At 36.3% G+C, this 15,486-nt stretch overlaps 3 protein-coding genes across 3 annotated transcripts; 1 reads left to right on the top strand and 2 right to left on the bottom strand.

Annotated features, from left to right (window-relative positions):
• The first annotated feature begins 240 nt into the window (after positions 1–240).
• On the top strand, positions 241–4,214 carry LOC129351476 (tetraspanin-9). Its single transcript, XM_055020328.1, has 9 exons — positions 241–464; positions 1,544–1,581; positions 1,807–1,886; positions 1,961–2,152; positions 2,887–2,961; positions 3,038–3,139; positions 3,201–3,332; positions 3,645–3,728; positions 3,882–4,214. The coding sequence occupies exons 3-9, from the start codon at positions 1,824–1,826 to the stop codon at positions 3,951–3,953; spliced, it is 720 nt and encodes a 239-aa protein (XP_054876303.1). The 5' UTR covers positions 241–464; positions 1,544–1,581; positions 1,807–1,823; the 3' UTR covers positions 3,954–4,214.
• amdhd1 (amidohydrolase domain containing 1) lies at positions 3,427–9,685 on the bottom strand. The gene is made up of 10 exons (XM_055020327.1): positions 9,460–9,685; positions 8,881–8,987; positions 8,310–8,374; positions 7,119–7,396; positions 5,759–5,984; positions 5,487–5,611; positions 5,330–5,423; positions 5,104–5,264; positions 4,832–4,960; positions 3,427–3,583 (listed from the first exon to the last, which is right to left on the bottom strand). The coding sequence occupies exons 1-9, from the start codon at positions 9,594–9,596 to the stop codon at positions 4,855–4,857; spliced, it is 1,299 nt and encodes a 432-aa protein (XP_054876302.1). The 5' UTR covers positions 9,597–9,685; the 3' UTR covers positions 3,427–3,583; positions 4,832–4,854.
• A 65-nt stretch (positions 9,686–9,750) lies between these two features.
• On the bottom strand, positions 9,751–12,293 carry snrpf (small nuclear ribonucleoprotein polypeptide F). The gene is made up of 4 exons (XM_055020329.1): positions 12,159–12,293; positions 11,547–11,672; positions 10,133–10,197; positions 9,751–9,974 (listed from the first exon to the last, which is right to left on the bottom strand). The coding sequence occupies exons 1-4, from the start codon at positions 12,159–12,161 to the stop codon at positions 9,908–9,910; spliced, it is 261 nt and encodes an 86-aa protein (XP_054876304.1). The 5' UTR covers positions 12,162–12,293; the 3' UTR covers positions 9,751–9,907.
• Positions 12,294–15,486: the final 3,193 nt, after the last annotated feature.

Raw genomic sequence — 15,486 nt, forward strand, 5'->3', positions numbered from 1 at the left:
ACAAATATTGTGGTGTGATAATTTCACTCTTAAACTGAAGAGAAGCACCTATTGATTAAGTGAAGAAGTAGCACAAGAAGGGAAGTTGTTAATTACTTTTCTCAGTTGGGTATGTTCTAAATTGGTTGTAGTATTGTTGATTTAAACCCCTCTTTCAGCGTGTCCCTGATTTAAGAGAGAAGCTCCGCCCGTTGGAATAACGCGGTGGTAGCCGGGTGGTGCGCCGGCTGGTCGATGAGGAGCGGACCCGATCCTGGGCTCCTGTCCGGCTCCGCCCTCCCTCCGCCGGGGAAACGTCCTCTTCACTTCCAGCGGTCGACGGATTCCCAAAGCTGCAGTTCCAAGCCACTGAATTTGTGTTTTTAAACCGACTCCGGTTGTTGGCGGAAGCAGAATGTGAAGGCTTCTGCGGGAAAAGACGCCAGACTTTTTGCGAGAAGATGGACGCCAGTTCGTAGCTAACGGTGAGATTTTATCCGTTTTTCTTCTTCGTCACTTTTTTTTGGCTGCATGAGCATGAAAGCAAACACGGCACGAGACGAAGAAAAGCGGTTAATGTGCTTATAATAAAGCATCACATGTATCTATATCTGAATAAAAACAAGGAGAAGTATTTTAAAACTGCCTTTGTACGTTTTCCTTTAGTTTTTACTGCCTAAACTTTTGAGAACGGCGAAATCTGGGAATGCCGTGACGTATCGCCTACGTCACTGCACAGAATCCCTAAAATACGTCGACTGGTAAAAAACAGCTGATGTATTTTAAGATTAATAAAGAAATGGATAGATGATATTTGGCCTAATTAAAATCTTAAAACTATTAGATATTGTTTTGGTATTTTATCCCTCTGTTTAAAATACATTTTATTTTATAAAAACCCGGGGTTTTTTTTAGATACAATTTGTTAGGTTTCACGAGTTTCGAAAGTTTTTTGATAAGATCTTTTTATTTGATAGAAAAACAAAAGTTAGGAAAAAAAACTTTAAATTGGATTTTCTTAGTTTTTTTTCATTCTCTTTTTTGATACTTGTTTTCAAGGTTAAATTCAATCCAGTTTTTTTATTTACAATAACAATTAGTAATGATTTATAAAAGGATTTATAAAAGGACAAAGAACAAATTAACTATGAAACATAAATATTATTATATGATTATATGATCTTAATATGTCACAATAATTTTTGGTATTTGTTGTAATAAATACCAATTGTTGTAATAAAGGACAAACTAAATATCTCAGTACAGAAGAAAAAAAAAAGTTTTGTTTTGTTTGTAGAAGGATCGACTAATCTCATTCTTATTTAAAAAAAAACAATTTAATTGAAATATGGCATACTTACCTGTTAAAAATAAATTTTGTTGTGCTTTTTAGTTTAATTTTGCTGTATATTTATTTATGATTTTGACAAAAATAGTGCGTATTTTGCAAAATATATTTTTGATCAGGAGAAAATAAAAAATCACTTGTATCCAATTGTTTTTACTCTTATTTTCCATCCATCATATAATTTGCAGACTATAATTGTATATTTGTGTTTCACAGAAACCTTTGAGCTGCAGAGTCGTTTCCTTCTTCCAGTGGTGAGTTTATAGCTTCTTTCCTTTGCTGTGGTTTCGGAGCCAAAGCAAAGGGAATCAAAGCGCTTTGTGAACTCATTGTGTTGTCTTCAGTTTAAAAAAAAAAACGTGAATCATCAAACATGAGAAGTTATTCCAACAATTCTGGAACTTGGAAGAGTTAAAGTTAGACTTGAGTGATAAATTGTTGCATTTATTTATTTTGTTGTCTGTATTTAATTTGAGCAGATCCTTTGTCTTCAGTCATGGCTCGAGGTTGCATTTGTTGTGTGAAATACATGCTCTTCCTCTTCAACCTCTTCTTCTGGGTAAGTTCTTAGATTATTAATGATACAATCAAATTATTTTATGATCAGGATTATTTTTTCTGTGTGCGTTCCAGCTGGGCGGATGCGGCTTGTTGGGAGTCGGAGTTTGGCTCTCGGTTTCCCAGGGCAGCTTCGCCACCTTGTCTCCTTCCTTCCCTGCACTCTCAGCCGCCAACCTCATCATCACGCTGGGCGCCGTTGTCATGGTGACGGGTTTCCTGGGCTGCCTGGGTGCCATCAAGGAGAACAAGTGTCTGCTGCTGAGTGTGAGTCGCCCTGCATGCAACTGTTTTCATGATTGTTATTCTATACGACGTCATTTTGGTCGGTTTTTTTTTTTTTTTTTTTTTGCTGAAAAATGACATGTTGTAGCGTTTGTCCTTCACTTGTTGCTCACTTCCACAATGTCACCGATCAAATGTTGAAATGTTCCTGGTTTCAGGAGCAGAAGCCATGCTGTAAATTGCTTCATTCCTCTTTTTGTTGTTAACCTTCCGAAGTGACGTCTCAAAATGCATCACGTATTTATTTTAGTTTCATGTCAAAGCTGCATGTTTTTGACAAACGGAAAAATTTGTCATTTTTCCACTTTTTTGAGTGCAATTTTGTCAATTTTTTTGTTTTTCATGCAAAAAACGTTTTTGCACTTGGAGAAGTGTCTCGTTTTTCCAGGTTTTTTGGTCATAGTATAACCAAGACTCAAAAAATGCAAAAAAAAAATTTTGTGCCATAGCCTGTTATTTTTTTCACGTTTTTTTCGTTGGTTGTCTATTGTGTCATTTTTCAAAGTTTTTCTTGCAAAAATGCTTCATTTTTCCACATTCTTTGGTGTAATGTCAGTAAAATGACAAATACTAAATGACATACTATTCTTGTAGTTTTTTTTTGTCATGCTACTTACCTGAATTCTTTCACTTTTTATTTCCAGTGTAAATTTTGTCTGTTAAACTTCAGGAAGTAAAAACAATATTGTGAAAAACGTTTCCCTCTTTTCAAACAGTTCTTCATCGTTCTCTTGATCATCCTGTTGGCTGAACTGATCCTCCTCATCCTTTTCTTTGTCTACACAGAAAAGGTAAAACTTGACTCCTATCCTTTGTGCTTCGTTAGTGTTCATTACCCATAATCCCCCTCTCCCTGTGCCTCCCCAGGTGAGGGAAAACGCCAGAAGGGACCTAAAAGAGGGGCTGGTGCTGTACAACACAGAGCACAATGCCGGCCTGCGGGACGCGTGGAACACCATCCAGAGAGAGGTAGAGCACAGCAGTGGTGAGGTTTGGTTTCCATATCCTGAACTGGTTTCCTCCTCCGCAGTGGAAGTGCTGCGGCGTGACGAAGCCAGACGATTGGTCCAGCATCATGCAGGAGAACGTCGTTCCAGACAGCTGCTGCCAGCAGCTTCACCTGAGCTGCGGCCGCAACGCATCAAACGCCTTCTGGACACATGTGAGATTCATTTACTACCATCTTTATTCTTTTTCCTGATCTGGAACATTTGAAAGAAAAATAAATCACACTGTAAGAGAAGTAAACTAACAAATACAAGAAGCATGGATGTTTTTATTGACGATGCTTTATCAGGAACATTTTGATGAAAAAAGTGATTCATAGTCTGGAAATATGGAACTTTTCAGAACTGGGACGTTTAAATCATGTTCCAGCAGCACAACATGGATGTAGATCCAGACCCAATTCACCTGGACGAAAACAGAACAAAATGACATTTTAATGATTAACTGGAAGCTTTTCTGTGTGCAGGGTTGCTATGATAAGGTGGAGCAGTGGGTGGATGACAACAAACACCTGCTGGGAACCATCGCCATGTGTGTGCTGGTCATACAGGTGACAACATTTAAATTTAACATGAAGTTTGTTTTATATTAGAACCAAATCTAACCAGAACTTTAACTAAATAAAGACCAACAAACATGGCATAAAAGCTAAACTTTTCTATTTCTGTTGCATGAATGATTGAACATCGACGCTCTCGTCCAGCTGCTGGGCATGGCGTTCTCCATGACGCTTTACCAACAGATCCACCGAGCCGGAAAGAAATACGAAGCTTAACCGGATCCAAACTGGTTCCAGACCAGTTCTGGTACTCAAACCTAGTTTAGAAAGCCAGTTAACATGTTTGCCACTGTTACTATTTTTACTCACTCTATGCACTCAAATATTCTGTCTTTACATTTAAAATTGTTTTTTTAATCATTTTCTTTTTATAAGCCTTGACTGAAAATATATCAGCAGTAGATCAGGTTTAAATCTCTGCCTGTGGAAAATGATTCTCAACTAAAATGTTCAATAAAGGCTGATATTGATCACCAATCCGCGGTTTTTCTTTTGGTTTCTGATATTTAAATGTTTAAAAGCTGAAAGAGTTTTGGCAGATGAGTCTATAATTTGACCAAACTATGCATGAGGATATGCAAATGAGCAACATCAGCCAATCAGAGACAGGCTTTTTCATCCAATCAAAACAACAGTAGGATTTTTGAAAAATGCAAGAAAAACAAACTTTTATTTTGTAACCAAATGTACAAATATGCTTACATAAAGCAACAAGAGGATCTTTTTTTATTACAATTTTTAGAATGTTAGACCAAATCACAGGTTGATTTTTGGTCAAGAATGTATTTTTATCTGAATAAAACTTAAATATTTGTTCAAAAGTAGCTAAAAAAAAAGTACAAATATAACCTAAAATGCCCAAAGTAAGCCAGGATTTTCTTAGGCTACAAATTCCAAGTGTTAATCTTGCATTTTTTAAAATAAATTCAGCCATTTTGTTTGGTCATTTTTGCTGATTGAGTCTTGAACTCACCACTAATTATGTGTCTCAGATGTCTTAAGTGCACAGATATGCACTTAAGTTTGTGGTGGTGATAAAACCAGCAGTTTTTTCTGAAAGCTGGAAGGAAATGTGGTTTTATTTTTAGACGTACCTCTGCTGGGAGTTCCTTCGGGGTCAGAGGTCAAGGGTTTTGTCATTATCGTACACAATATTTCCTCTGATGACGACATAGCGGATGAGCTCCTGATGGCCGCCCAGCTGGTAAATCAGGTGCTCCCACCTTCACTCAGCAGAAAGTATTAAAAATAAAGACAAAGGTCTAAATTTGTAAACTTTAAATAAGTCCAGGATGAAAATCCTAAAATCAGCTCCACAATTTCAGACGCATGGACATCCTGGACAAACTTCTGAGAGTTTATTTACCGTGTTGCGTTCAGGACCAGCAGGTCTCCGTGTTTGTTCACCTCCAGGGATCCGTGCGTGTGGGAGCGGCCGAGCGCGTACGCGGCGTTGATGGTGGCGGCAGCCAGAGCCTCAGTCATGGACATCCTCATGTTGACGCAGGCCAGATGCATCACGACCGGCTGGAAACAAAACACTGACATGAGGAGAACGGGTCGAGACGGACAAGAAGCGCGTGACGCCTGACCATGGAGCAGCAGTAAGCGTTGGGGTTGAAGTCGCTGCCGAGGGCGACGATCACGCCGGCCTCCAGCATGTCTCTGGCCCGAGGCTGCGGCAGCCTGAACAACAAACATCCATGAACAACCAATCAGGAGCAGAGAGAGTCGGGTCGTCGTCTCTACCGTAGGATGTAAGCCGTGGTCGGCAGGAGGACGGCGGCGGTTTTCGATTGCGCCATGGCGACGATCCCTTCGTCGGTGACCTCCTCAAGATGGCTGATGGCCAACGCTCCGAGGTCCGCTCCCATCTGAGACACAGCAGCTTGTTTCAACATGGTGAATAATCCATTAAACAATAAACTTTATATACATATATATGCAGAATTTGTCTTTTTTTTATCCAATTAAGTTGATTAACTGTAATAATCTGTAAACACAGTGACTTTGATCGAAACCTTTGCAGCGTTCATGGGATGCAGCTCGTCTCCATGGAAATTGATGTTGAGCCCCATTTCTTTCCCAGCCAGCAGGACGGCGCGCGTCGAGTCCAGATCAAAAACTCCCTGTTCACAGAAAACGTCGATGTTTTGGACCTTCAGCCTCCCGGCCGACATCAGATCCTTCAGCGCAGGCAGCTGGACCTGCAGGACGTCCTCTGTGGCTTCTGCCACCGTCTTCCCTCTGAGGGACAGAAACGTTCAGCCCATCATCTCAGCATAACTCCAGGCTTTTTCTGTCATATTTGTTTCATATTAATTAACTGCACAGTTAAAATAAATGTACATTGTAGCTTTCTATATAATTTTTTTAGCAAGTGGAGTCATAAAATTGTTTAATCTGTTTTATTATTCTTCCCTCAAACTGACAGATATTAAATATGTTGCAGAATGTTTAACTTTTAAATGATTATCATATGAAAAAAGCTAAACTTGTCACAATAAGAAATGAAGATGGCCTTAATAATTTACCTTCTAATGATTATTATGGTAAAATTTGTTTTATTTAACACATTGGTTTTAAATAAACATTTTATTCATGGTTGCAGTTCTAAATAGTTTTATTTCATTTGTTGCTTTATTTTGGATATTTAAAATGTCTTCCAGTTTGAATGTTCAGTGTTTGTTTGTTGAGGGCAAATGTGCATTATTATGCCGCTGTCAATACGTTACTTGGAAATTGTTTCTAAATAATAATTACTGAGACAATTTATCACTCGGTCCCAGACGTTATTGCAATATACGATAATATTGTTGTTTTGAGACCATTTTCAACTCCATTAGGAAATATCAATTAACTTTAACCTTTGAAGACATTTGAAATATCTAAAATAAATAAACAACAACCAAAAAAAATGAATTACGAAGTCTTTGTTAACAAAACTGTCTAATTGACAGCAGAATGAAAACTTTTGTCATTCATTTTTTAGAACAAAGACAGAAAAAAAATCATGGAAATGGAAATTATTGATTAATTTATTCCAACCTAAATTTATTAATAATCAAAACCTATCAAACTGCTTCATGAACACTGGTGTGAAAACAAACTTCCGGTATGAGACACCGCAGTTGCACCGTATTGTGTAAGCACCATACATTCTGACCACAGGAGGCGCTGCAGCATTTTAACACGATGCTAACAACAAAGAATAAACACAACAAAAAATAAAAAACATTAAAATTATGTCTATTATGGAAATATAATGTCTATTATGGAAATATAGATGGTCACAGAATATGATATTCTCTCCACATTGTAACGCATAGAAGAATATTAAACCCGTAAGCAGTGGAGTGAATATTTCACCGTGTTTCTCACTTGGGCACAGCGTGGGCTCCACAGTAGGTGGAGGAGATGCTGATGGGAAGCGACCTGCTCGCTTCCTCGATCACCTCCAGCATCTTCAGCTCCGTCTGGAGTTCCAGGCCGTATCCGCTCTTGCACTCCACCAGAGTGGTTCCGGCTCGCTGCATCCGCTGCAGCCGGTTCCTCAGGGAGGACAGCAGGTCGGAGGCGGCGGCGGCCCGAGTGTGCTCCACCGTGTAGTGGATCCCTCCTCCGGCGCGGTGCACCTCCATGTAGCTGGCTCCGGCTAGCTGCAGGGCGGATGGGTTCGCCGTCTTAAGCGATTTCTACCAGCTCAATTTTGAATTTTAAGCTTTTTATTATTTTTATTTAATGTATGTAACATCACATGGGTTGGCAACAGAAGAGGCCAACTGGCGATAAATTTACATTTACCCATGACGGACGCAAAAGAAAGCCAACTAGCTAGCAATGATATATTAGCAGCTAGTTAGGATTAGCCTTTGGAATTATAACAGAAAAATTTCTAACTGGCATTACCTCCCCTTCAAATTAAATATTGGCGTCAAACGTTTGTTCTACAGAAAAAAAATCGTTTATGTCGCCATTATTTTAAAGATAATAAATGTTTCCTCATCAAAGGTCCACATTTACAAAATCAGACAAAACACGGTGACAATGAGCCGTGCTACATTTGTTGCTTGACAAACGGTTAAATTTGTACCTTTCAAAATCTCTGGAAACATTTATTTAATATCTTTAACATAAAATCAGGATATAGAAAAAAATTTGCTGTACAAACAGCACAGACGTTTGATTTGAAACTTCATTGAGGTGCTATGATAGAGGCTAAAGAAAAAAAAGCCAACTAGCAAGGCTACGTTAGCAGCTAGTTAGCTGTAGCCTCAACTAACAGAGAAAACAAAGTTTTCTGTCCAAAAGATTAAAGACACAATTCGGGAATAATAATTAACCAAAATGTTTTTTTTAGTTAATTATTTTAAAGCCTTATTTTTATGAATTTAAGACTTTTTGAGGACAACCTGCATAAAGCTGGCAGGCTAAACAAAAGGATTAGTGAACAGAGGGACTAAAATAATAAATATTTCACTGTATTTCTTTATCTATGTTTATTCAGATCTGGGAAATAATAAGTTCTGAAGGAAGCTGTGAGAGTGAACAGACTCAGTCAGTATGTTTTACCTTCATTACAAATTCATGAACTCTGTCTCCAGCCCAGACTGGATGAGTGTGAGCATCAACAAGCCCTGAAACAAAACAAGGAAAAACAACTAGTTATTTATTTATTGTAATAAATGCAATTAGTTTGAGTTTACAAATATATTTCTTTCATTTTTGTTTTCTAGGTGTATGTTTTACAAAGTAAACTGATTTTTTAGCTAAATTTCACAAAAACAGTTTTAAGAACCGAGAAATAAAAAATAATAATGAGTTTGTGGCTAACTGTTATTGTCCTCTCTAACTGCTATGTATTTTAAATACAATCCTTAAAAGTTTCCAATTAAATTTTTACTTTTTAGCTTTCTAATTTAAACTGATCCTTTTTTACTTGACTTGGAGGCATCATATCTAATGATGTTTAAATTATGGCCTCTATAAATAGATTTAATAAATATAAGTTTTTTAGTGTCTTCGTTAACCCTAATAGATGCATAAACTTAATAAAGCACTTTTAACTGGAGCAGAGTTTGAACATTTTCCATGTTTAAGGTCTGAAAGTTGCATGAATTAGTTGGATGTAGCCAATACTCACCAGGAAGAACACACATCCCTGCTGCATCAATCACGTTATCGAAGGAGGACTCAGAGTACCGAGCGCTGATGGTTTCTGCAGGACCCACAGCTTTAATCAGACCATCACTGCAAAGAGAAACATTTCACAGAAATTAAACTTTTAAAGACTGAGGTGTAAGATTTAAAAGTCTTAGATCCTCCCTCATTTATTTACGCTTTTCTAACACTAAATGAGGTCCTGAATCAAACTGAAAACGCCTTCACAGTTTGGAGATCTATTGATAATATGAAGAGATTAGGGTTGGTTTAAAACTTTTGCACAAAACTGAAACCCAAACTTAAAAACTGTCATTAGGAGATGTACAAAAGTTGGCTGCTGGTTGAAGTTAAGGACAAACTTAGCTTAAAAGAAATAAAAATTTCAGTGACTTTTGGTGTAATTATCAACATTATCCAGCAGAGGGCACCACTGGACAAACAAAAAGAGCAACATTACAATTTGTTGGAGAAATCAACCACTTTCTTCCTCAAACAGCAGCTTTCATAATCACTTTTTTAAAATTAAACATAGTTTTTAAATTGTTCTTTTAAACCTCACCTGCCAACGACAACGCTGGCGTTTTCGATCACACTCAGGTTGTTCATCCCAGGCCTGGTCAGGAATTTCTCCCCGTTGTTGCAGATTAAAACAACCTGCTTGGCATTTTTCACCAGCAGCCTGTGATTTCTGGACATCTTCCCTCTTCAAAAGCAACGCTCAGACTACTTTAGGGTAGAAACAAGGCAAATATTTGCCAAAGAGAGAAGAGGTTAAAGTGCACAGAGAGATGGGTGGGCGGAGCTCAAACACATTAAGATTCAGAGAAAAACAAAAAGGAGCCAAATCCGCTTTAAGAAATGTTACAATAATTGTTTTATTGTTTCTGCATCGCAACACGCAAACAGGCATCGTAGTAAAAAAGAAAATCAAAATTTGTTTCACATGGTGAAAACACAAACACACATTAACTCCACCACCAGGTACAACTACAAAAACATCATCGTCATTACTCTCTCATTTCTCCATCTTCTTCCTCCTCTTCCACACCTCGGATGTACAAAACATTGTTGCATCTGTAGAAGGAAAAAATAATAATTAAACACTTTTTCCAGCACATTTAATTATGAACAGAAGTTGGCTAGGATCCCTGTTTTCTGCTTCTAAAAACAGTCTTGAATTTAATGCTCACACTTTGATGTGAATAAACCCCAATAAAAAACTGTTTCCACACCTGATCAGCACTTCACCAAGATGGCCCGCCAACGCTCCATCAACGTACTCCTCTGTGTTCGCCAACTGGTGGAAAACATACATGAAAAAGATCAAAAGGTTTCAGTGAACAGGAGGTTTTCTTTTTGTTATCAATCATTTTGTTCTATGTCGGCCATTTTAAAAGCATCACAGACTAAAACAAACACTCTGCTTGGCAAAAATTAACCAAGAAGTTACTTGATATACAATGAAAGTTCACTTGGATATTAAGATCAGACAAAAACAGCTCAGCCAATAATTTTCTCATTTATTTTATTTCTATTATAGCTGCAGAATTCTAATTGTTTTCTAATTTGTTTTATTCATGTTAGAGACATTCTGCACTGAAAGGTTTTAACTACATGAACGTCATCCAGTTAAGTTCATAACTAAGAATTAAAGGTTCGGTAAGCAGTTATTTACTTTTTGTTGAAAAAATGCTAAATTTATTCAAATGTGGAAAAAGAGAATGATTTTGCAGCGCCGCCTGCTGGATTGTGGGTAAAATAAAGTGAAGAATTATTCAGCACAATCTGAGCAGGTATAAATTTATTTCATTTGGTTTAAATGTTTCATTATTTGTTCGTAATTTATTTTCTTTATTTCTATTCTTTACGCAGCTTTAAATTGAATGAGGACCCAAGACCCCAAGGGGAAAGTAATCATCGTCCAAACACATAAAAAAAAACTTAATTGTGATTTTTTCTTATCAATCTAACATTTTACTTTGAAAATATATAGTGGTCAGATTTAAAAATAAATTTGGGCTTGATATTAAAAAAAAAGTTTAATAAAATTCTGAGCAGTAAGAACAAAAATTAGGTCAATCTTTAAGTCAATTTTGTTGCATATAGCATTTTAACAAATTAAAGCAGATCAATGATTCATCTCATTGCATGTTGCATTGATATGACAACAAATATTTCATGTTCAGAGATAATACTTTCAAAAATATATTTACTCTCATTTCTATATTTAGTTTGCATTTTTTTCAGGTTTGAAGAACCAACAAGTACTAAGAACATATTTAGGCAGGTGTAACTAAAATAAGATAACATTTTACGACTTGAAATTTTAAAGGATGTTGAAACATTTAATATACATTTTAGTTCTTTCATCGCAAGAGTTAAAAAAACAATGTTGAAAATTTTCTGTTATTCAAAACCAAAGTTGATTCAATGAGCTGCAGTGTTAAGCAGGTCTTATTTTAAGCTATAACACGTCTGATAAAGTTCATAAGTTTATTTACGTTCTGTAAATCCTGCTTGGATCAAACATCACAATCCCAAGAAGGCATTGACTGAGACACCTGAAACTGCTGTTTTGAATTATGAGGTTTATTCTTACATTGGTAATAATAATTAGAGTCAGGAAGAACTCTAAGTTTTTCCCACCTGCATGTTCATGTATCCATCCACAGACACCAGGTAGCCTTTATACTCCATCCCCCACTTCAGCTTCACCATCACAGGTTTTCCTGTCAGGCCGTTGAGGAAAGGCTTCGGATTCAGAGGTAAACTCTGCAGGAAATAAAGGAAAAGGAAAGAAAACCTTATTTACCACAAGCTAACAGTTAAGAGGCAAAACAAAGGCATGGTGGTATATTTTGTAAACCAAATGTCATGAGTAACAACTTAAAAAAGATTTTATTCTACTTGTTTAATTTGCTTTTTTTAAATTTCCTAATAGAAAATCGCAGCAGTAAAGGCTTGACATCCTCATAGTTTAGCTGCAGTAGCTCCGTGTTTTCCAATTGAATAAACAAACACACCTCCGGAAAACTACTATTACAGAAGTTCTGCTTTACAATAAAATGACTGCATGTAATAATTACAGAAAACGGAAGAAAACACGACTATTCAAACAGTCTGTTTGACGAATTGTGACAGCTTTAACTGTGGCCGGAGTGATGAATGAGAAGCTAACGATGCTAACGCTAAACAAAAGGAAACATACAAACAGGAAGAACGTTACGTCATTTCCACAACGTTTAAAAGTTTACTCACCATATTTATTTCGCTTCAGTAGTTAATCAAACGCTAAAAGTAGAAAATGCGATATTTTCGTGACAGGAACGTTTGGGTTCAAACAACTAGCACCACGCTTTGCCGCCGGCAGGAAGTACGTCACTCCCAATGCCGAGACAGTCTGCCTGTTCTTTTCTCGCACCGCCACCTAGCGGTCAGCGGTACACTCAACTAAACAGAGACCGAATACAAATGATGGGATTTATCTTAAATAAAACATTAAAACTAAGAAAGAGGCAAAAAATTAAAATAAAATATTTAAGTCTTTTTCCCATCTTCTGATAATGTGATAATTAGGTTTGTAGTGTGATAGCTATTGTTATCCTGTCATATTTCTAGTTTTCCAATCTATATACGTTTCTTATTTTACAGTTTTTGTAAATACTTGTTTCAGTACTAAATATTTCTATTGAATTTAATAATCCTTGGCTTAAAATAGCATCTTCTTCTGACTTTTTAATGTATTTATCCTTTTTGTTCCATGGTGTCATTGTAATCTTTCTTTATAATCTTCATGTGTTATTTTGCTTCCATTCTAATCTGCTCTGTTTGAATTTATTGGGTTCTATTGCAATCTGTAAACATTTAGTTTTCCTCTAATTTCTTGTATAAAACTGTTTGACAGTAAGATGATTAGCGAAATGAAAACTGAATTAAGGCATCCAAGAGATTTGTTTTCCATGCGAGATCTGGGTCATGAAGTTTTGTCTCTGCAGCTCTTTCTTTATTTTTTCTTTCAGACATACATCATCATCTGGTAATTGCACTTTTTTCCCCGCTGTGACGAGTTGATCCATTACTGACGCACATGGACAAGTTGAAACCCGCTAAGTAAATAAGGTAAAATCTGATTTTACAGGAACAGGTGAGTTCATTCAGAAACATTCCTGCAAAATTGGTCTGGAACTTTCTTAACATTGTTGAAATGCTTCTAACGTTACATCACTGAACTTATTTAGTCAGGTTTCCCCTAATTATCCGATCCATCCAGGAGTTTGGTTTCGACTATTTGACAGTTTCATAATCTCTTTAAAAATAAGAAAAATTACACAAAATAGGCAATACATGTCAATAAACTAACAGTTTAAATACCTAAAAGAAGAAATTATTTACAGATTATGAAAATGACCAAATGCTTTTGAAAAGATTAACAGAAATAAAAAACAAATACTAAACAAGACATTAAAATAATCAAAGCTTTCACATTATTAAAAAAAGTCTGTAATTTATGGTAATATACCAGCAGTTGTGGTTGCTGAAACTTTACCATATTTATACAGAATTTTCTCAAATTTTAATGAATTTACACCAAATTTTACCAAATTTGTGCAGAATTTTATCACATTTTACTGTATTTATACGGTACAAATCTAGCAACCATACCTGCTGGTAGCTCAACAAAAATGAGAAATGTTTTTTTTCTTACAGCATATAACCATTAGGAGGCTTAAACTGACCAGTTAAAAATCAAAACATTATTGGAAAATCCTCTCAAGTAGAATAAAGATCTTAACTGGGAAAGACCTGAAAAGACAGAAAAGCACAAACCTCCCATGCAGCTGCTCAGTGGTCGTTAAAAAGAACACACACACTTTTTTTATCGCTTATTGTTCATGACCTTCCCAAGACAATAAACTATTCTGGGCTTTAAGCCCTTCGTTTGTTGACGTCACCATTTGGAAAGAATCGACTTTGTTCAGGGAGCGAGCGGGAATGTTTTCCAGTCTGCTGCCTGATGGAGCTTTGAAGCCTGCAGAGGACGAGGCGTGGAGCGGATCAACCAAACCATGTGCAAAACCTTCCCACACTTTACTTTTATTTTATTCCACATTAAATATTTATTTTACAAACAAAATGCTTATCCCCCTCATTTCATTTGATAGTTAAACGTTTATAAAAGTTTGAATGAGAAGATGAAAAATGAGCGAGGCTAAAAAAATTAAAAAATATTATTATTGCATAGCTTTACAAACTGCATTTGATAGAGTGGCTCAAATACATTCCTTGGATTCCAGTAAATAGAAGTTTATTAGCATGTAAAGGCCTGCAGGAAGCTTTGCTGTGAGGCGGGACCACTGACTGGACTCAGACAAACAGAACCAGGAAACAGGTGAGATAGTTTAGCTTGGCTCACTGCTTATTGGACACGGGTCACATCCACAGAAAACGGGTCACGCTCCCATTACACAAGCTGAGAATTGGACACAATTCCCCAACACAAGGGGGCGCTTTAATATTTACTGACTGGGAAAAGTCCCAGTAAATCTGCTTTTTCGTCAATTATTGAGCGCAATTACAGAACTTGACGTTTCCACTGGTTTTCTACGGACAGCAACAGCAAAGGAGGTGATTGGTGCTCAGCAGAGCCACTGATCGGTGCGTCACTTTGTGGGACAATTAGTCAGGAAATAAGGAAACAGAAATCAGCTTTTCACATGGTGGGCCAAAACTGTGAGCACTGCAGGAAATTACACAACTGTTTATGTAATAAAGTGTCCTAATTTGGATTTACACCAGACACAGTGGCATCAATTTGTAGCTCAGTTTAACCGCAATCAGCACTGAATCTTTATTAAAATATATAATCTAATGAGCTTTGACAGCTTTATTGTTTTGTAGCACAGGAAGCATTAAATATATTTATCAAGAGAAAAGCAACATAAATTACTCTAAAATACCATTTGAGTTGTATTTTTCAAACTCATAAAATATTAATCGCAAGGCTTCTCTAGTGCACTCCTTTCTAAATATTATCGTTTTGACTGAATAGTTGTAAATACATTATTTTATAGTATTTTCTGTTAATCTTAACTATTTCTTTTAACCAACTATCAAAATTTTGAAAGGGATGATATACGGTGTGATCCAAGCTTTAGTTTATCTCCATTGGATTCTTGTATCTATTCTTAGCAATAAAATAAATGTACATTTTTATTTATTTAATCACAAAAAGTTACTCAAGTAAATGTAACTAGGAACTCAGGTGGGTGGAGTTCCCAAAAATTGTACTGAGGTAAAAACAAAAAGTAGCCATGCAAGAAATGACTCCAGTAAGAGTAAAAAAGTATTTGGTAAAAAGTACTGTGTGATTAAATTATCAATCATCTAATATTTAAAAACAAAAACATCATCAGACAAAAAATAATAATAATGTTAAGTGGAAATGTTGGAATTTTACGGACAAAAATCGCAATAATTCATATAAGTAACAAAAACATAAAATGAAATCAGGCAAATTTTTTCCTAAATCAGTTTCTTTCAATAGAAACACATAAAAACTGCAGTTATGAATTTTTGGTTAAAACAA

Source organism: Poeciliopsis prolifica, unplaced genomic scaffold (genome assembly GCF_027474105.1).
Source record: "Poeciliopsis prolifica strain line A6 unplaced genomic scaffold, Auburn_PproV2 SCAFFOLD067, whole genome shotgun sequence".
NCBI classification, from domain to species: Eukaryota; Metazoa; Chordata; class Actinopteri; order Cyprinodontiformes; family Poeciliidae; genus Poeciliopsis; species Poeciliopsis prolifica.

Coding starts and splice junctions, on each gene's coding strand:
- LOC129351476 (XM_055020328.1), top strand. CDS start 1,824: ATGGCTCGAGGTTGCATTTGTTGTGTGAAATACATGCTCTTCCTCTTC. Junction 2,153..2,886: donor ACAAGTGTCTGCTGCTGAGT/GTGAGTCGCCCT, acceptor CTTTTCAAACAG/TTCTTCATCGTTCTCTTGAT. Junction 3,333..3,644: donor CAAACGCCTTCTGGACACAT/GTGAGATTCATT, acceptor TTCTGTGTGCAG/GGTTGCTATGATAAGGTGGA.
- amdhd1 (XM_055020327.1), bottom strand. CDS start 9,596: ATGTCCAGAAATCACAGGCTGCTGGTGAAAAATGCCAAGCAGGTTGTT. Junction 8,988..9,459: donor GCCAGCGTTGTCGTTGGCAG/GTGAGGTTTAAA, acceptor TTCTCTTTGCAG/TGATGGTCTGATTAAAGCTG. Junction 4,961..5,103: donor CTGGTCCTGAACGCAACACG/GTAAATAAACTC, acceptor TGCTGAGTGAAG/GTGGGAGCACCTGATTTACC.
- snrpf (XM_055020329.1), bottom strand. Junction 10,198..11,546: donor ATGGATACATGAACATGCAG/GTGGGAAAAACT, acceptor GTTTTCCACCAG/TTGGCGAACACAGAGGAGTA. Junction 9,975..10,132: donor CTTGGTGAAGTGCTGATCAG/GTGTGGAAACAG, acceptor TTCCTTCTACAG/ATGCAACAATGTTTTGTACA.